This window comes from Echeneis naucrates, chromosome 4 (assembly GCF_900963305.1).
Source record: "Echeneis naucrates chromosome 4, fEcheNa1.1, whole genome shotgun sequence".
NCBI lineage: Eukaryota > Metazoa > Chordata > Actinopteri > Carangiformes > Echeneidae > Echeneis > Echeneis naucrates.
The window spans coordinates 5016165-5038373 of NC_042514.1; the positions used below are offsets into that span (position 1 = coordinate 5016165).

General features: G+C 43.7%; 1 protein-coding gene across 2 annotated transcripts in view; it reads right to left on the reverse strand.

The window, feature by feature from the left end:
- Nucleotides 1–22209, reverse strand: part of elavl4 (ELAV like neuron-specific RNA binding protein 4) — a 68152-nt gene that overhangs the window by 16835 nt on the left and 29108 nt on the right. For both annotated transcript variants that reach the window (XM_029499556.1, XM_029499557.1), the window contains 3 exons: nucleotides 20419–20665; nucleotides 8230–8333; nucleotides 4398–4551 (listed from right to left, as the gene is read on the reverse strand). In XM_029499556.1, the coding sequence (XP_029355416.1) occupies nucleotides 4398–4551; nucleotides 8230–8333; nucleotides 20419–20665 (505 nt within the window). The remainder of the gene's footprint in view (nucleotides 1–4397; nucleotides 4552–8229; nucleotides 8334–20418; nucleotides 20666–22209) is intronic.

A 22209-nucleotide genomic window follows, 5' to 3' on the forward strand; every position in this document is an offset into this window, starting at 1 on the left:
AGTCATTGATCAGGTAAGCATTGACCTCTGGTTGGATGGTGGGGGGTGAAGAACTTGGAATTGCCAACAATCGATCCAAAGATGTCTCTGATATTATATCTGTTATCTGTCTCAAATTTAATCTCGCCGAGAGCAGCAGCCAGAGCACAAGATCGGGGCTTGGCTGGCTTCCCCAAAAGGTTAGCAAGAAAGGCCAGACTGGGAATCCAGCCTTCACTATTTGCTCTGATAAAGAGACAGAATATGCTTATCCATTCAGAAGGAATCGATAGAGGGTGAAGGGACAGAGGAAGAGACGGACAGATGGAGTGATTGTCAGGTCGATGTTGTGTTCACTCCGAGTTTCTGGGGCAATTTGGCAGTTGCCTGCAGCCGCGGACGACGCTAACAGTGCTGCGTTTGAAGGTTCCTTCTTGTCATGATGAGCATGAGAGTGACTGCAGGGTGCATCTTGTTGATGAAGAGGTCATTTAGAGAACAGACTTCATGTTCCCAATTTAGCAGAGCAGGAGCTGGGGTTTATCAGCCCATCTGCCGATGGTCACTGGAGAACATCCGTGACTCCAGTGACTTCATGTAGCATCGCTGCGTCTGGGTATTTCTGTCTGTGCATCACTCACAGCAAATGCAGCCACTGCTGTGGACAATGTCAGGGCGTGTCACAAGTCAGTCCATAGTTCAGGAGGAAGGCTGAATCACTGAGTGAATTAGATTTCAGGCACTGATTCAATAAATATGGGAAGAGCCCCTGATGACCTGCGCCAAGACTTCAAGGCACCACATGATATCAGTGTCACATCAACAACTTAGAGTGTATCCTTCAGGCCAGGAGGTCAGAAAGACAGACGAATGAAGCTCCACGGACTCTTCATATGGCTGTGGCCATGAATACGTTTTCTTCTGACCCCGCCTGAGCAGTAACTGACTTCCTGAACCAGGAACGGGTTAGACACACACCACAAGTCCATCTACCCCCTGTGTCTTTCTCTTACCCTGACTCTCTTTTTTCTACTTGTATCTTTGGCGCTCACAGGAGACTTTTCATTTGCAGCCCATTTTTCTCTTAATAGAAGCTTGTGTGTGTGTGTGTGTGTGTGCCCTTATACCAACGGAGCAAAAGAAAAAAAAAAAAAAAAAGTCGAGTCAGTTATGCCAGCATACTCCTCACAGGGACCTTCTGAAGTCCTTCATGTTTTTAATCACCAGCAACTCTAACATCTAATTAATCATTAACATTTCTCCTGCTGATCCCTAATCCTCGAGGGAGACCTTGCAGAACATCTCACATTGTATTTGTTTCTCTCCTTCTGTGTGTGTGCGTACAGTATATGTGTGTAGTTGTGTTTTCAGGAAGGTGGGTAGGGTGGTAGTTAGGATAGCAATTAGTGTAGTCGAGGGTGTCAGTGGGCTCACAATGTGAAAACGCCTCCTGCTCAATATACATAAAAGCGCGCTGACCGGTACACCTTTTTACGCTGCCGCATGGCAGAATAGTTTCCTCGCTAATGACAGTGTGTAACCACCTTCTAAATAATACACGGTCCAAATAAAAAAAGTCTGAGTGGCAGTGGTTGCTGTCAGAAATCAAATATTTCTTTCATTGTAAACTGTTTCATTAGTTTTGATGTGATGTTCACATTCAGGTCTGAAACACAACGTGATTGTCCAAACATCAGATCAAAGGTTGGGAATGAGCTGAATTTGGATTTCCATTCAATTTAAATTAATTCATGTCTGAATCTCGGACCATAAAATCGGCGTCGTGTAGGAGGAAGTATTTCTAAAATTAATTGAACTAATGAATGATGAATTAAAAAAATAATTAGCAACAGAAGCCTTTCATTTTTTAATGCGACCTATCAAATGTTTCCAAAGTTGTTGACAAAGATATATCATCTCATGATAATGTGATCATTATATAATGAGTGTAACTGGTTTTTTCTCTTGTTGGGAATAAACAAGACAAAACTGAGTGAACACATACCTTGGAGGCTAACTGTTGGTTATATAATAGACGCTGCAAAATTAGCATATTATGTGCAAAATTCAGATGATTATTTTATTTATCGATCTAATGCTGTTGCAAGAGAGAAATGTGTGAATATTGAACTTTTAGGTTCCAGCTTTAGATCGCAGGATGTGAGAAGGGACCATTATGTGAAACTCCATTTATTTTCTCAATAGAGCATCTTCCTTTGATCAGGGTGTTCATATTATTCCCAGTGGTGGAAATGAACTGCTGCAGCACTTATCTCGACATGCTCGTGAGGACGCTCCTCTTTAAAAATGGCCTCGCACCAGTCAAGATTGAGCACAATGAATTATTCAACTGTCTTTGAATGCAGCCTACACCTGAATGCATCAGGACCTTGGCTTCCTGTGACCAAGTGCTGCCTGTGTGGGGATCTGTTTTGTGTGACTTGAGCAGAGATGCAAAAAACCAGTCTGCTCGAACAGATGTGTTTCCTGCAGCCTTGCTGTGTTGTTTTCTAAGGAGTCCCCTGGGTCCAAGTAGCATGGCAGTCTGACGGGTCTGTTAGTTAAAGCAGAGAGGCAGGAGATGTACCCACTTCATCTGAATGTGTGCTGATGATGGTAGAAATGGCCGTATGTGTTCCTTTTCTTCACCTTTCCCTTCCACTGCCCCCCTCCTTCGCTCTCCCATCACTCCCTCTTCTCATTTCCTCTCCTTCCCACGTCGCTGCTCATCTATGCCCTCTGTTACTTTCCTTTCTTCCCCTCTCCCCCCTTTTCTCCTCTCCTTTGTTTTCCTTTCCTTTGCGTTCCCCCTCTCTTCTCACACTCGCTCCTCCGTAGCTCAGTGTGCACAGACAGGCGTGCACTTCACTGCCAGCAGTGATTTATTCTGCTTAGGCAAATGAGTGTGGCTTACAGCATGCTGCTCCCTTTCTGCTTCATCAGTACACACTGCACATAACACTGGAGCAGGTTGCAGCCTGCAGGCACACACACAACCCCTGAAATGGATCTAAGAGACACGCTGGAGGGGATCTTCTGCAGTACAATGGGCCGACGTGATTCATTCCTGTGTTTTGGATGTAGTGGAATGTGTAATTGAGCATGCATACTGCGCAGCTTGTGCCTTTCACATTAAGGACTGGTTTTACTGTGGCGGTCTCAGCTGGGGTCGTGGTCTAAAAAGTTGCCTCCTGAGGTCACTCCCTCGCTAGCTGATGCTTGATGGATGGTAGGGCTGAGTGATGGCATTACAATCACTTCATTATGATACTAGTAACATAATTTTCTGATATACGTTATTTAAAAATTATTTCCACACAGTCAATTATCCTTTTTTTTTATTTCTCAATTTAAATGAAGAGATTTGATTGCGAATCTCTGGTAACAGGTATAGCAGCAATTTTCAGTGAATTGTAATACTACGAATACGAATTGTCGTACTACATCACTGCATGAGCAGAGCAAATGTTTTCAATCCACCTTTTCTGGTCAATTTCAATCCTTTTTTTAAACCCTGGTCTGTGTTTTCCTATTTTTCTGACACAGCTTTTTATACGAAAGAGACAGAAGGGAAGTATGGTCCAGTCCTGCGTAGGATCAACACATTTGTGTGAATATGACTCACACACGTTGCTGTGATAAAGCCTTTGCACAAATTTTATGTCAGTATTAGCAATACTAACAATAGCAGTTAGCTGCTAACTTGCAAGTAAAAAAAAAAAAAATAAATAAAAACCATCATTCATGATTAACCAACAGCTACAAGCTCGGCGAAGTTGGCGTTTTGTTAGTAAAGAAAACAAAAAGGAAACCCTTCATTGTCAGACGTGACACAGTAAGGGGTCAGTTTGTTCATATAGCCTATCATGTGTTCAAAAATTAGAAATTATTAAAAAAACTCTGGAAGAAAATGTGAATGATTTTCGTCTTAGTTGGTAAATGGGTACAAAAACTTTTTCACCTGCCATATTTGGGGAGAAAAAAGGGGAAAAACGTTTCCACCTGTTCTCCTGTTCAAGAAGCTTTTGCATTATCTGTTCTTATCAATCAACACAGGAGGGGGGAAAATGGATTTTTGGTCTCACGTGACTCTCAGGGTTTGCATACGTCTGGAAATACTTTCAAAATTGAGACAGTTGGTTTAGTTCATTTCTCTGGAAAGCAGGTGCTCTGATAGAAAAGGCTCGGACTGGGCAGGTATCACCCATGTGTCCGAACGTCCAACTCTCCCATGACCACACAACACACAATCCAGTTAGTTAAACAATCCGCCTGACTGCTCATGAGTGGCTGGAGGGTGTTTATATTAAACCGCATCAGGGACACACAGACACACAGTTGATCACGTGCGTCTTCACTGCCCGCCTGGTTGTGTACGTCAAAGTGCAAAGCGAGAGGAGGTGCTGCCCCATGGATACCTGTGACCTGGTCGACGAGGATGCGGGAGGTGATGATGCGTCCGTACTGGGAGAAGAGCTGCTCCAGCTCCTTCTGGGTCATAGTCTTGGGCAGGCCACTCACATAAAGGTTGGCGTCACGGATGGAGGCTGAGCTGGGTCGCGCGTATGACACCTGTGGAAAATAAAAACAAGCGGTTTAGGGCTTGTATGAATAAATTAGGGCTGGTATACTTTATTACCTCCACAGGGAGGAAAGTGTGACTGAATTTTCTTAGTATGCCTTGCCTTGGGGATTGTTGTTGTCAGGAAAAGATTTAGCTGCTTAGAACACTGGAGAGATAAAAGTCACTTGCTGGGGGAGGCAGAGGAAACTTTGTTCCCTTGAGTAGAAAACCACAGATGTTTTACTTTGAAAGGACAGCTCAGGTAGCCAGGGGAACATGATTAATAGTTTAAGGACTTGGTCCAAAAAGTCTCTTCATTCACTTTATTGATGTCAAGCGCTATTCTGAGATAAAATATGAATGTTGTATCGATGTTGTGTGAATGTTGCAGGCTAATGTGTTGTGTTTTCAGGATATAATACATTAGCAATGACCCTAAAAGTAAGCGACCAAAACCCTCTAACCTTTGAAACAACCATCGTTTAGCCTTGTGAACTCTGAAGAGTGGATTTGCTTTCGCTAAACTGTGCGACAGTGTGTTGAACTTGAAACACATACTCAATTTTAGACTCTGCCATTGGACTAAAAAGTGATTTTAAGCCATCTTAAAGCATGGTGTACTCATGCAACTATATATGTATTCACAAAGAAACATTTTTGCCCTTTCAGCTCGTAGGCAGCGTGTTACCAATAACCCACACAGCTGAAGTCAGCTCCTCATTGTCACACTCTGCTCCTCCTCCTCCTCACAACAGATAAACGTTGTGTTTGAGAAACACAAGCACGTGTCCCTGAACATGCTCCGACACACATTTTAGTGCTCTTATTCCTGCTCCTCTGCCTACAAAATACTGCGCGTGAATTTCCAATGATGCAAATGCCTGGAACTGAATAGCTGGTTATACTGTACTCTGCAGCTTCCGTCAGTGAGCCTTCCACTTGTCGCAATGTTGTAACCCAACATCTTCATGCACAGACTTCATTTTGCTCCAGCGAAGGTTTCATAAATCCCATTACAACCGCCGCTGCTGACTGGAGCAGCTTCCCCTCCCAGTGCTTTCATTAACTCTGACATGTGGAGACGTATGTAATCAAATCAGGTTAAAGTCAGGCAAATACGGTGGCATATCCTTCAGCAACAGCATGGAAATCCTGCCGAACTCTAACAGTGGGAGAGTGGGATTGGGAACAGCTGGCTTTCCCCGTGTCTCACTTCTCTTTTCACACATCTTCCTATTTGGCCTCTCTGTTCAGCTCCCCTGTCTTCCTCTTCCACTCCACATCTCCCTCCTTTTTTTTTTGCTGCCTGGATCGTTTCCTCCTGCTTCTCTCCTTCCTTCCTGCATGTCGCCTCACTAAACCTTTCTCTGTCTTCCAGATTCTGGCTCTTTCCCCCCCCCCTCTTATTTTCTCCTGTGTGTAGAGCTCCCTCATTTTCTCTCCTTGTCAGCCAACTCCAGATGTCTAATCCATCAACACCTCCTCAAGCTGTGAACGGTATTGTGTACAAGTGTGGTGTGGCGCATGTGTGAAATAGAAATGTGTGCGTGCGCAGGAAAGTTAGAAAAACGCAAGTGTGAAGATTAAAGCGTTCACAAGCACAGGCTGTATAAATGTGTCTGAGATTATGTGCATGCGTGTCACTGTGAGCTCCTCTCACCTTTGCCATGCTGCCTCTCCTCACACCTCAGTGGGAAAGAGGCATCTCAGCCACCACTGACAAAATCTGAGGTGTCATGGTGGAGGAAACCACTGCAGCGAAACCAACTCTAAAGACACCACAGAGAGACGCATCGCCTGAGAGAATGTGAATCTCTGGGCCAAGCGTTTCCTCACAAGTGCTCTGGCAGAGAGTGGGAAGGGTGTGACATGAAAGAGCCACAAACTTAATTTTAGAATTACCGCGCTGCCTTTTAATTTACCTTGTTACCTTTAGGGTATTTCGGTCTGTTGTGTAGGGAGAAAGCAGGGGGAGTGAGAAAATGATGTGTGAAAGAGTGATAGTGCCAGACAGAAATGCAGGGTTGTCTTCTGTTATTACAAAGACGGCCTTTATCTGCAGAACAACTTCAGGCCACCTCTGGTGTCAGGAGAGTGTGAAAGTAAAACCTGTGACCAACAGTCTAAGTCAGTTGCTTTATTATTATTTTGTCTACCGTTTTCAGCTCTTCCTTCACATGAATCTAATACCATGAAGACCGAAGAGATGCGTCTTATCTAAGCTTTTCTTGGACGTCCTGGCCACAGATAAACATTTATATGCCTGGGTTTCTAAAAGGCTTACTTAGCTCATTAATATTCCAATTTTCATTACTGCCAAGATGCAGTGTGGCTGGGACAATGGAGGAAATTAATGAATGGAGCTAAATGTGACGTATGAATAAGGAGAGTGTATGTATGAAGCAAGAATGAAGACTTTCAATTATGAAAAGCTGAGGAAGCTGTTAGGATGCTGACTAGAACATTTAAGTTTACTGAATAAGGACGCAAGCAGCAACAACCTCCAACCCTTTTGGCTCATCCAAACTTCATCAATCTATAGTTCATAATGGACCTCATACCGCCTTAAACAAACACACAGCCCACATCCCCAAATGGAGAAAATACAGAAAACATGCATCTTACAACGCGTTACTCTTTTTCCCTCCCTCAGCTTTAATTAGACCAGGACCCTGATCTGACCACACCGAACACAGAACACAGTCCAGGCAATGTAGGGATTCTTTATGAGATTCCCCCATTCAGAACTACAGGCTAATCCCACGCTAATAGATTAGATTACATCAGATTAGATCCGATGACAGAAAGCGAGAATCCCAGGATTACAACAGAGCAACAGATTACTGGCCAGTTTGAAAGAAACGACATATCAGGAAGCGCAGAGCGGAGGGGCAGAGAGAGCAGGGGATGGGAGAACGGAGGGAAAACAAGTGATGATTGATGTGTTGATGGAAGATTTCTGAAAAATCCGCAGCTTGTAAATCAGAATTTTTAGTTTGGGGAGGAGGGACAGTGCAGCTCTGACATTGATTTATGTGTCTTACCACCACCAAGTGAACACATTAGTCACGCCATTAAAATGCAATAACAGATCCCTCAATTATTTGAGAAAACGTGATGATTGACGTGTTTCCTCCCTTTCACTCACAGATATCTATATAATTTCACTTTAGCATTTTGACATTTAGAAAGTAATTAGCATACCAGCCACATTCACAAGATTTAAAATGTGTGTTTTTGATTAAGACAGTCTTTTAAATCTGAGGCTCATGCATGTTAATCCCATCTTGCCCTGAAGCTCATCCACTAACAGCATCACTATCTAAAAAGGGCTTTGTGAAAGAAGAAAGAAACATTATGATGAAAGTTTATAACAACTTCATATAATGCTTTATGTTTTGATTAATTATCAGACAACGTATTTTTATACTTTGCTGCAATTATTTATGCATTTTGAACAAATTTAACTGTGCACCAACTGAAAGTGATTATAGTGTGTTAAAATTAATAGAACTAGACTTGTTTAGTTGCACGTGGGCGGTTAGGTGGGTGGATGGGGGGTGTTCTGGGTTCGAACCCCTAGCCTGATGTTTTGATGTTCTCCGTGAGCTTGCGTGGGTTCCCTCCATGTATTCACATGTGACTTTTAATCCTGTAGATGAAGGCATGTGCGTGGTGTCCATTACCTTGATCGTTTTGGTCTGAAGTCTGAGTCCATTTAACGTGTTGATGGCTTTCTCTGCGTCCTTTGGATCGATGTAGTTGACAAAGCCGTAGCCCAGACTCTGTCCTGAAATGCCAGAAAGAGAGAAAGAAAAGCCTTTCAAATGTTACTGTTACACTGAGAGCACCTTCATTTTTTTTTTACTCATCAGCCACACCTAAAGATTTGAGGAGGAAAGATTATATATGATTGAATAACGGGGAAGATCAATTTGAAGATGATCATATTTATCACACCAGCAAATAATTTAGCCGTCTCTTCTCTATATGCAGTCTGATGTTAGTCAAACAAAATCCAGCCCTTGGTCCCATCTGTGTGCACAGGCTCTTGGATATTATAAATATTTCTTTTCTTTTCTTTTTCTTTCTTTCCTTTACAGCATCTCTTCATCACTACTGACAAGATCACAGTGACTCCTGCCCAGAGCGGCAAGAGAATTGGTGTGACTTTTGTCAAAAGTGTCGTGTGACGCCTGCTGTGTTGCCACAATCCTGCAGGATTATGGACCTTAGCATTCAGCCTTTAAGGGACTCTCTTCACTGCTCCACTCAGCTACTGCATGAAAAGATCAGCAACTGATGAGTCAAGAAATAATCCTGGTCAAATAATAGTTATAAAAAAAAAAAAAACACCAACAAATTAAGACAACACCTCCACATGATATTTCATAATGTGAAGCCTGAAATCTTCTTGAGTAAGAAATGTTTCTCTACTCTGATCTCTGCGTTTCTCTTTTCTCTGGTTGCTGATCTTTTATTAGCTTGAGGGAAAGCTGCTCCTGTGTCAACCTCTGAATTAAACTCAATTTCTATCTGAATTGCGAGAGTGAAACTCAACCTCACAAATAAAGTATCACAGTAAGAGCAAATAACATATTTGTTACTGTCTTTGCATCTGAGCAGAGAGCAAGCTAGAGAGAAAAATACGACCCCCATTTCCCTCTAAGCTCAAAGTGTCTTAGATCGCAGACTCCCTTTGAGTATGAAGCAGGCCTGACATCTCTGTGTTTCCCCGACAGATCAAGCCTTTCAACAGGCGTAGGACTTTAAGCGGATGCCTCCAGCCATCAGGGCCTTCATTCGGCTAGTTCTCGACAAACAGCCCCTATCCACTAACACCTCGCACAAGCACAAAGAATCCCAGTCAGTTTAAGAGGAACGGCATGCACATATCCACACTAATGGGAACAGACAGCGGTTAGTCAGAAACAAAGTGAATCACAAAATATGAAGCATGGATGTTTCACAAAATAAATACGTTTGGGCTACGGGTATCACAGCGCAGAACAGCTCAGCAGCAAGCTGCGGAAGGGCCAGGAGGGACTTGTAGTCCTCACATCAAACAACTGATGATTTTCTCTTCTTCTTTCCTCTCCTCCCCTTTCTTCTCTGGATTAACTGTGGATTATCAGACATTCTCTATTGTTAATTAAAAACCTGCCATCCTGGAGAGACTTCTGCTATTTATAACTAACCCTCCTCTCTTCCCTCTCCCCCTCCTCTCTGACTCCCAGTTGACATCAGGTGTTAAGTTTGGTAGTTAAAATATAATTCAGATTTTTAGCTGCTTCTCCCCTTTATTAAATGGCGTACACAGAAAAAATAAAACAATTGATAATGAGGAGCAAAGGAACGTGTGGCGAAAAAAATTAATAGAAACTGAAATAAAACATGTTTGCAACTTTATCTTGCCAATAAATTTAGGCGGCTCTTAAATTGTACTCTAAATTGCCTTGTAGTGTACAAAATACAGATAAATGGAGTATTTTCACACAAATAAATATGTTAAATAGGATAAAACTTCCGACTGTTACCGTTCAAATTTGCACATATTCAATTTACACTGACAGTTTAATTTCCAGATGGGTGCAACAGCTGAGAGCTGGCTGCGCCGCTCGCCTTCTCTCCTACCCTCGCTTCCCACTTTACCATCACCTTCCTCACCCCTCATCCTCATCTTCAACAAGAAAAGTGAGGTTCGACAAGAGCAGCTGCCCAAAGGTTAGCTGAAAGTGAAGTGTGCTGGTGAAGAGCACTCATGCAGGGCAATCAAAATGGGCTGACTGGTGCTTAATGGTACCGAGATACTTAACACTCATGGAGCCATCCAGGCAGCTAAACTGGCAGCCATGGATGCTATTGCTGTAAAGTGAAGCGGCGGCGGCGGCTGTAACATGCGTCTATATGCTTGTGGGGGTTCAAGTTAGTATGCAAGTGTGGGCATGTGCACATGTGAGTCAGCAATGGATTACCGCGTTAGAACACTGTAATGTATTTACTTTGATTGCAGCTCAGATGAATGTGGCATTCAGCTGCTGTGTGTAAATAATATTTGTGTATGCGCACTAAGCACAGGGAGCTTAAGCCGGTACTGTCATATCAGCCCACCCCCACTCACATCTTCACATCTTCACTCCCTTTTTGTGAGGCTGTGGGCCTTCGGGGCTGGGAGTAAGGAGCTAAGGGGGGAAATGAGGCCCGGTGGCTGGCGTCAGTCCCCAGGTAAGGGGGGAGATGAGGGGAGACGAAGGCAGACATCTGCCTGCAGCATTAGGAAAGCTCCATGAGGGGATTCCACCCACCATTTCAAGCCTGCGAAGGAGCAGCTAACAGCAGGGAGCCACCGGCAGCCCGCCTGGCTGCAGGGAACCTGCACGGATGGGTGGGAGATGCTCCCGCCAACGCACAGCACTGGCAGATGTACACACATGTGCATACGCATGCAAGCAAACATGTAATCACTCAATCGCAGAGGCGCACACACAAACAAACACCAACAGTAAAGTATGTCCTGACAGCAGGACAGTGAGGAGAGTTGCTGGCGGCTGGTGCGTGCGTCACGGGGGTTTGTGGTGGCGGCGGTGGGGGATGGGTGTGATTGGAGCTCTGAAATCATTTAGCAACTGTCAACACAATCCATTTCAGCCCTTTATCATCTGTATGCACGCACAGCCATACAGGTGGAGGTTGTATCAGTATGCATGGTTCGCTTCAGCACCTACACTGTCCACAGCAGGATCGGCCCTGCCTGGTGTCCTGCTCCGTCCTGTCTCCATATACCACGGTGAAGCACAGTTCAGATGCAGTTCAGAGTGCCTTCAAATGATTTCAGAAACTGGGATTCTTTCACATTATTAAACCACCAGACAAAATATATAACCTTCAAGTGAAGACAGAAGAAAATTTGATACTACTAAATGTACCTGTAAATTCTAGCCTCGCATATGATGGTTTTTCAAGCTGAAGTCTGTTGAAAACAAAGTCTCCAGGGTGATATCAGCTATCAGAGTTACTTTAATGAAACTGAGTGATAATACACATCTAAAAAATTAACATCATGTAATTCTTTTCAACATAGTTCAGAAGTAACAATAGAGATCTTCTAAACTTTCTGACAGGAATCGATTCTTTAAAAAGATGTTCTGCCTGAGTCTGCAAAGCACGAGGAGATATTATATACAGAGACTGCCTACTGGTATTTTATGACAGAAAAATAACTTGAGAAAGTGAAGCCATTAAAAATGCATGATTGATAGCCCCTAATGGGGTTGTGGCTAACAGAGAAATCAACGCTGTGCTGATCAATTAGTCTAATGGATACATTAACTTATATATTTTAATTGTCAATTAAAACCAAGAACCCAAATGATGCATTGGTCGCCATAATGGTCTTTTAATGAGGTTAGATATTCATTTGCCTTTGATTTGTCAGCCGCTGAAAGTGTCAGGCCTGCAAATTCTACAACAGTTGAAACAACTCAAGAGAAAGCTCAGCAATGAAAAGGAGCTTCTTAATAGAAAAATTGCAAATTTAATGATGCCAGAGGTCTTGTAATGAAGACCATCCCCAGATGAATGGGATTTATGCAAACTATGGTGCATTCAGACGGCATTAAGACCATTTTACTTTTTCATGTTTTATTATGTTGCAGCCTTATAGTCAAATCAGTTTTTCTTATGACCCCCCCCCCCCCAAAAAAAAAAAAAAAAAAAGAAATCTTACATTGACGTGATTAGTCAGACTCCCTTTTATGAGATTTGAACTGCGGTTAATCTTTTCAACCCATTTCTCTTGATCGCCTTTGAGATGTTTCTCCACCTCCAATTTTCCAATTCAATTGATTGCATGCGATTTGGAAAAACACTTGTAAGGTCTTACAGCTGAGAAAGCATTCGTCACTGAGCAGTGAGGTGGAGGGAACTCCCCGCAGAACTCAGAGAGACGACTGTTTTGAGGCACAGATCTGGAGAAGACTCCAAGACTGAAGATTCCCAAGAGTGCCGCGGCCTCTGAATTCTTAAATGGAAGAAGTTTGGAACCAGGACTTTTACTAGAGCTTCATAGAGGCCTTGGCCGAACTCCAGCAATCCTGTGTAGCGACAGGAGAAAGAGCACAATCATCACTGCAGCACCGCACTGATCAGGATGGCCAGAATGAAGCTTGTCTACAGTGAAAGTTTCCAAAAAAGGCGCTCAGGCTGTGAGAAACAATCTGATTTGAAGCAGCCGACAGTGAACTACTTGGCCTCAATTCTAAGATTCATCTAAAGGAACAAAAGGCCCTGCTCATCACCTGCCCAGTACCGTCATGGTGGTGAGACACAGTGCTACCCCCATCGTGTTGCAGGGTTGACAACGCGGGAGGAAACTTTGTAAATGTCCCGGAGCAGCTAAACCACAACTCTGACCCAAAAAGACTGCAATTCTGGGGGGACTGGAAAATGGCTCTCCTCAAGGACTCCATCCAACCTGACGGAGCTGCAGAAGAGGAAAAAAAGTAGAAAACCCCTGATTCCAGGAGTGCAAGCCTTTGGTGTCACACCCAAGAAGACTCAAGGCTGTAATTGATGCCAAATGCATAACAATCAAACACTGAGTCTGAGTACGTCAGTGAGATATTTCAAATTTTTTCTTTTAACACGGTTAAATTCACACACAAATAGACGGCATCTGATTTCATTCTGGGGCATAAGAAGGTTGTGGGTTTGGCTCCCAGCCTGGGACCTTTCTGTGCAGTTTCCATGTTCTCCCCGTGGCTGTGTGGCTTTCCTGGTTTCCTGTTTGGGTTAACTGGTGACTCTAACTCACACTGTGTAAGTGTGAGGGGCTGTTTGTCTGTCTCTGTGTGTTGGCCCTGCGACCTGTCCAGGGTGACCCCCGCCCTCGCCCAATGTGAGCTGAGAATGCCCCCAGCAACCCGGAATCGGAGAAGCTGTTGAAGATGAATGAATGAATGATTTCATTCTGAATGCTCTGTAAGCAAAAAAACTAAGATCTGAGCTTTTTCTAAAGATAGAATGTGTATTCATATACATCTGCCAGAGCGAGACATAAATACAGTATAGGTCTGGATAGCATTAAATCACTGCAGTAAATCACTTTATCATATTGTGACACATGTCCAGTGTCACTGACGGATTAGACATATAGCTGGTTGGAGTGGGTGGGGGCTAATCTGGACCCGCCTCTGCTCATTTGGCAGACCTTTTGTACAACCTGACAGAAATTGTACAGAGAGGTGGTCACTGCTATTTCCAGTGAGAAGCTCTTTGGCGTGTTAGTACGCTGTTATGACTAAGCCATTATTTGTGTCCTTAGGAACAGCAGGTTGCTCAGTGTGTGAGATGGGAAAATTAGTGTCCTGCCCGTTGGGCTCACTATATAAATTTTCCCCTTTCCCTTATCTGGCGTACACACACACGCACACACACACAAACACACACACACACACAGCGGAAGAGGCAAGTAAAAATTCCCACTCGGTATACCTATGCAAATTACACACAGCTACGTAAATACGTACAAACAAAAGTATGATAGATGTAGTTGTGCGCACGCAGAGGTTACAGCCATATTATCAAGTGAAACACATTCATGTTACACACATGTAGCAGTGCGAGGAGCCCTGCAATCATGTGCTGTAAGACACACAGACTCAGAGACTCCAGCTGCATATTGCCTGTCATTATTTTGTGCCTTTTTGTTGTGTGACTAAGAGCTCTGTACCGCAGACATGAAAGCACATCGTTCTATCATCAGACTAGGCTCACGTAACACACCATAAGCTCTTTGAACTGGAGTGGTAGCTAACAAATGAAATACAAGTGCAAGGACCATCTATTTTAGCTCACTGCAATCTATTGTTCGCAATACCGCTCCCTGAGAGTGTGCAGCTATTAGTGAAAGTTAATTTGAACTGCTGACACCGTGTTGTCAAAATAGTTATTATAATGTTGTAGTTAGGGCTGAAGCTGTCTGTTCAAATTCAATTTGAAATTATTCATTTCTTTGTCTTCTGTTCCTGAGTAGTCGATATATTTCTATAGAAATAAGAACTTTGAAGTAAATGCTGCATGATGAATGGGAATAAGAAGCTCTGGGTGAATTTGAGGAGGTAAAATGTACCAAAAAGCAAGAGCTGGTGATGCTAACACACCTTGAGAGGAGCAGCTTCCTCTCCCCGTTCAGTCAGTCTTAAAGTTAGCTACATTTTAAGATGAGGCAGAGAGGGAGGTAAAAAAAAAAACAAAAAACAAATTTCAATTTGTCAAAATAAATATGTCACACTCGGTGCTTCCATCCTTTCCCATCCTCTGACGTTTTACCTCTTGCTGTTGCAGCAATTTGAGATAGTGCGGTGGTTTTTGCTCCCCAACATTTGAAAAGGTGCCCTGTCACCATGTCAAAGTACACATCACTTACCTCGAAGGGGGTCAAACCCACGGCACCGCGGGAGTGAGTTTGCAAAAAAAATAAAAGAATTAGAAAAGAAAAAGAGAACAAAAGACTAGAAAATACTACTATTACAGTTAGAGCCTATCGTATGGCACATATTAAGCCTGTTTGAATAACTAAATTCATAAACAGAGCCACGTCCCCCGCACACACGCATCTACTGTAGATCCCTCTCCCACTCACTCATTCAACACATCTTTCCCTCCTGGGTTGCCAAGGTAGCAGCCACTGTTGCAGTCAGGAGGCTCCCACTCTCAGTTCCCAAGGCCCTGCTTCCACCGACACACACACACACACACACACACATAGACATATACTTTATCATGTAAAAGCTCAGGGACAAGCACACACACACACACACACACACACATATATATATACGTAAACCACCCCCTCATGGTGGCTCCCTGTGCCTTGGGGCCAGTGGACTGCAGCCTGCAGTGTGTGGGCTGTTTGGCTGGCTGTGCAGCTGACAAACACAAGGCAAGCTGACAGACAGAGAAGCCCCTTTAAGATTCGACTGTCACGTCAGGATTGCAGAGCTTATCCTGCTGCTCCTGCTACAGCAAACAGGGTGAGCAGGTCCATGAGACCACCACCCAACCTCAGATCTGCTGCACACATGCCCGGGACAAAGGGACTGTCTGCACAGTGCACTCTGAGTGGAGGGGTGAGGAACCAGCCCTGAGGCACATTCAGCCTGTGGATCTGAGGATGACACAGGGGACATGAACCACCTCTGTGTCCTGTGTAAAGGGCATACAGATTAACATGAGAGGGGACAGAGGCAGAGGGTCAGGGGAGGAGCTGAACATCTGAGGAAGCTCTCAGGACGTCCAACTTTGGGACGAGGAGAGGAGATTTAAAGGAGGTGATATGAGGAGAGAGACAGGTCTTTATTGGGACCTGGGACTCTAAAAGTTTAATGTCTGTCTGCCTGCTTGTGTCTGCACTTCTGAGCCTGGCAGCTCTCTTAATACCTGGCTTTGGAGATGTCGCCTCCTTTTTTCATCTCTTTCCCTGTCAGCTTTGTTCACGCTATCTTCAGCCTTCAGCCCATTCCAGGTTGAGATAAACACGGCCTGTGTGTGAGATACAAACACTGCACCAGATATCCCTCAGCACAACTTCAGCAAAGATTTTAAAAAGTATGTAACGGTGTTTTTCCACACAGAATGACATTACATTTCTGTTGTTTGAATGCTTTGGAAGTTCTAAATGTCTATAACTTGGACAGTTTTGTTCCCCTCAGAGAGAATCACCTTTGCTCCTGATCATGCCATCAATGTATATTTCAGTAGGGACAATGAATTGTGGGTAAACTGAGGTTTATATGGTGAATATTTGATATACTCAACCTTAGACTGGGAGCCCTTGTGCGGGGCCTAAGCTCCACCCCTCTGTCCTCACAGATGAGGGTTGGATGCATATTTTATGTTTGCGATACTTTGGGTTGCACTTGATGTGCTATGACTAAAATAGAGCGACAATGAAACTAATGGAAGCTGTTCAGCTGGACCACAGGGAAGTGCGTGCAAAGCAACTCCAATCCTGCAACCCTGAGATGTTATTTGGGGTTGTTTTTGTTTTGTTTTTGTTTTTTGTACCTACAGCGTGCGACTAAGGCGTAGCTGTCCTTATGTAAGCTTTGGGTTGGCAGCAAGCTTTCACATGGCACCGAAGCTGCTGTCTGTCAGAGGTTCTCCAGCTTGAGCATCTCCACAGTTGACATCACAGTCCATCTATTTTTCATAGCCAACATCTGCTTGCCTTGCTACATTGTCACTATGATTTGCATCAGCTCCCCCGATTCCAATGTATAAAAACCAACACATGGAAGGTGACTGGAGTAGTGTGCACAAAAAGCTTCAGTCAGCACGCTTTAGGATGATGTCTTTGCAGGCTTTGATACAGAGAGAAGTATTTCATCTGCATGAACAAACAAAAAAAGAGAACTGCTACTGAAGGTTGGTAATCAGCAAATGCTGTGACCAACTGAGTAAAAAGAAAACCCACGCAGCCAGAGCAGGGCAAGGTACTCAGGGCATGGTGAACCATTCACTCAGCAAGCAAGTAAAGCACCCCATCTGTCTCCAGAGAGTAAGGCCTATGAGATTCGGGCTACTGTAATTATTGGTGCAACTTGAGAATGAATAGAATGGGGGGACACAACCAACCTTCCCCTTCTCCCGTCCACCACTTCTAACCCCAACACAATCAGTTCTGTTCCAGCATGAAAAGCTATTTTCTTCTCCTCCGTGCCATTATGAAAACAAATGCGTTCATTTCTCCAACAGAAATGCAGCTGATGCAGAAAAATTATCTCGAAAAAATGACTTACTGACATGGATCAGTCAATTCCATTTGCGTATGTGCACGTGTAGATGCGTTAATGCTGATGCAGAGTGTTGCTGGGTCCGTATCAGTTATTTCTCATGGTCTAGTGTATGTGTATTTTTACTAACATCTTGGTGAAGAGCTGCTCCTCCAAGAGGTGAGCTTTTATGCCATCAATTTTCAGCTTAAATAAATGTTTTTCTTTTTCTGCAAAGAATGCAAACATAAAGCACTGTAAGTGGGATCATCTCTGGCATACAGTGTCTCAAAGTCATCTTGCCCTTGACATTTGTATATTTCGTGTTCACTCTGCCTGGTGTGCAGGATGACAAAGGTAAAAGCCTTTACAGTGTGCACACTTAATTTAAGCGACTCTTTAAATGCTTAAGATATATCTTCTCTTTAGGAGACAGTAGATTCAGGTGCAGGCCCGAGGCTAATGTGAAAGTGTGTGTGTGCTTCAGCTAGGTGCGTGTAAGCTAGTCTTAAATAAAAGATTAACCTGCACGTCCCTGGCGTGTTCTGAGACGCCAGGCAGAGGTAGTTGTGCAAGCAGGCAGGCAGGCAGACAGGCAATGTGGGGAGCAAGAAAGACACCCAGAGGTAGCTTTAATACCAACTGAAGTCAACCAGGGTGACAGACGGAGCTGAAGTGTCTCCGCCTGCCCGCACCCGCCTGAGCCTCACGCCACGCTGGCATCATTGGAGCTGACAAAGAGCAAGCAAACCGGAAGCTGAGCGGATGCTGAGGACCCGCCTGTCTCTGCTACCTCTGAGAGGCTCATGTGCTCACACCTTGTCAGCAAACGATCACAGGCTGGAGAAGATGCACAAACAGATCGGGATACGAAAGCAAACAAATAATTATCTGCATCCGGAGACGTTAACACTGAAATATAGCAAAATATGAAATGTAACCACACCTAGCTGTGGTAGGAGCATAAAAAAATACCGTTATTCATTGAACTCACTGGCAGAATACTTCAGTCATAAATAAATAAAATGTTAAAACATTTGTGTAAAATTCAGTACATTTATTAATTTTCCTTAAACTTTATTCTATACTCTTCGTGCTCTTTGTGCTGCTTAGCAGAATTTGAAGGCACATAAGCCGCAGGGTCTCATTCCCCCCATCAATATAAATAATCTTCAGCTTCATAACACCAATTCTGCTCCAGACATATTCGAACATTTCATTCAGGAAATTCCCTCCCTTTCACAAACACGATGATTTAGACTGTTAGACAGTATGAAGCCTCTTGGCATCCCCTTCTGGAGGAGGAGGAGGAGATCTGGGTTTTCTTAGCCTAAAAGTTTTTGCAGGGAAACTGCCCAAATGGGAGCGTAAAACAGGTATACACCACAGTGAGGAGATGGAACAAGGGCAGGATTTATTTATAACTTTTTTCTTTTGCATTGACGCGAAGTCAGAGCAGCAGCTATCCTAAATGGTTTAGAAATGAGCACGCAAACAATTCTGCCTCTCTCCCAGTCCCCGTGCAAGACCTGGGCAGGTTTACAGCAATTCTGTTCATTTTTTAAAGTCTCTCCAAATGTCTGCCGTTAACTTCGTTCCTCACTGCTGCTTGGCAAATCACACTTAAGGGGAAAATCTGGCGGGGAGGGAGAGACAGAGAGAGGGAGAACATGGTGATGGTGATGATGATAGCATGTGGTATCCCAGTGTTATTTTTGTACACTCCATCCTCCATTATCCTTGTGTATCTGACTCTCAGGCTCCATTTTGTGGCCTATTACGGAGGAAGAGGAAGATGATTCCAAAGAGGAATCAGAGCTGCAGAAATGTGCTTCAAAGAATGAGAGAGCAGAAGGAGTAGCTGGGCCAGTGGCCATCTCTGGGTTAGAGTCATCTCTATTGGCCTTTTGGTTGTACTTAATCTATTACAGGAAATCTAATTCTGCAATCATATATCCGCGTGTGTGTGTTTACTCTCCATGCCTTCCTCGCCTGCCTGCAATCCGAGAATGGCTTGGTGATCTCGCCCGCCTGCCTGCCTGCCTGGTGCTCTTTAATGAGATTATCAGGAGAAGAGTGTCAGTAAGTAGGATCTAAAATGAAAGCCATTATGGAGCATTATCACAGAGCTACACACACACTCCCCCCTCCATCCCTCCCGATCCATCTGCTGTATAACCACCCACACAGCCACTACGCCCAGATTACAGCCACGATTAGCACCGCAAAGTGCTGCTTAATTTAAACACCTCTGGAGAACATGTGGCACTTTGCTGCATTGCTGAGCCGCAGCGCTTGAACACACACAGAGGGCAGAGATGGATTTCGCCTCGTGGAAGACGATACACACAGCGATTCCACTGCAACACCTCATTAGTTTGGACTAATGCTGGACTGTGGAGTTCTGTTTGTTTGGTTTTTTTGCATGTGTGAACTACTCGTGATGTATTCTGCTCTTTTTGTTTGCGCCTGCTTTCAACATGCAGCTTATACGCTGTACTATCCACACCAACCCATGAGCTTTTAGCAGCATGTGAACAGGCGTGTATTATCCTCATCAATAAGTGTTAGTGGATTGTAAGAGCAAATGTGAAATAAAGGATTCTGACGGGGAACCAAAAAGTTTAATGGACTGCTTACAAACACTATTAATGTGGTGTGTGGAGAATAAATAAAGACGTTTATAGATAGAGATTAATGCTTCAAAAGAAAGATGCTGTAGTGAGGAGGACATCCAGTCCTAAAGTCCCGGGATCAAGGCAGTTAAAACTGTGAGAAGTTTTCAATCCCTTCCAGCTCCACAGGAGCTCACGATAGTAGCTCTCCCTGTGCTTTCCTCTTTCGTCTTTCCTTTGGAAGAATCGTCTTTGGGGACCATCAAATCCTTACATATTATACTACTGACTTCACTGTTGATTTTCATGCTTTCACTTCAGTGAAAAGCATGCTCCTGTTTGGGCTGAGACAATCCTATAAACTCCTCCTCAGTGCCCACTGGATACACCTCAAATTATATGGTGGTTGAGCAGATTATTTTCTCGGTTCATGAAAAGTTGATATCTTGAGAAACACAAGCAGCAGAAAGAAAACACCGGTCTTTACCTGTGATCTTGTCACGAACCAGTTTGCAGGACTCGATCTCGCCGATGCTACCGAACAGGCTGCGGAACTCTTCCTGGGTCATATTTTGGGGCAGGTAGTTGACAATGAGGTTGGTCTTGCTGTCGTCGTTTGTTGGGCCAGTCTGCATGGGCGAGGGGCAGCCGCGGCTGTTGGTGGTCGGACCGTTGGCTGTGGTGCCACCTCCACTGGGGCCATTTGTCACTGGAGCCTCCATGTTACTGATGATCTGGGATGAGGTGAAGAAGTGGAGGAGGAGGAGGAGGAGGAGGAGGAGAGGAACCAAAGACAGGAGGAGCAAGTAGAGAGAACGGGAGAGAGAGAATTCATTAGCAAAGACTTCTGTATTTCATTGAGCAATTTTGGCCATGCAAGACTCTTTCAAAATGACTTTTCTAAAGAGCATGACTGTTGTTGCATCAGGTCTGATCAACAGTCTGAATGGAGATGGCCTTTAAAGGATTGTTTCCAGAAATATCTTTGAGAGGTTTTAAACCAGCTTTGTACAGACTGTGGTATATATCACTGAATTAGCATTTCCATGAAATTCATACTTGAACTGAGAAAGAAGAAAATCTTTAAAGTGTCATGACATTTCAGAATATCTGGAAAAGAACTACTTAAAATTTTTTTTTACACTGGAGTTGTGGGTGACAGAATACCTGATGAGGTTATGGAAATTATCAACGGTCATCATTATGATTTCTTTTGCCACATTTGTTCTGGGCCAAACAGGATTTGGTTCCTGTGCAACCTTGATTTACTCTGTATCATACATTGGATATATCTTTAGCATCGTCTCGATTAAATGTCAAAACATATAGTGAGCACTCTGTACACACATGTGTAAACATTGATAAATAAAAGTGATAGTAAACAGCTAAATATCCATGAAGACAGAGGTGATCGCTGCTGTGGTTTGTGTGGAGGCAACAACCGGGCCAGCCCTTCAGCTCGATGTCTGACTGCTGATGCTGCTACTGTGACAGAGGAAAGTTTACGCTTTCATATCAGGATTTTTGCAGAGCATCCCAGGATCAAAGTGCTCAAAGAGAAACTGTGAGCTTGGTGTAAGGGAGGAAAAACAGGATTTAAAAAAAGAAAAAAAAAAATGTGACAAGGAGTGAGAGTCAGAAGTCAGAGGAGGAGGGACGTAAGTTTCACTTTGCTTTTCTACCTCAGCGCACAGATACATATTTAATACAAATGCTTATTCAGAGCAAAGATTATTCTCCAACAAAAGCACTGTGCAAGGTGAAATTATTCACACATTTGCATAAAAAAACATGTGTTTTATCAAATGAATAGCTTTTGTTGCTCACTTGTTTTTGTATGTGTTTGTTCGCGTGTGGGTGTGTGTGAGGGAGGGAGGAAGGTAAAACGGGAAAATTTGAAACTACTAGGTAGTGAGAGACTCATTCTGTCTTTACTCATGCTTGACTGACCAGGAGACGGTAAACAGACTTTTTACATCTTATTATCTTGCACCAATATTGCTGCCCTATTTATATTGTGTTGCCTTAGCAGAAACTCTGCTTTTGACTCTGCATTAAAGCCACACCAAACTACAGCAAGTCCCTAAAAAAATAAAAAAAAATAAATTCTCCCCATGTCCTCGTCAGTTTGAGCAGCTCCAGCCATGCACTGCAACTCCACTGTGATGACCTAACACGCTGAAATCAAAATTAAGATGCAAATTATACTTTGATCTGATTCAATCAAATTTTTAAAGTCACCACTCAGATCTCTCCCTTTCCCCCTGCTCAACCATTC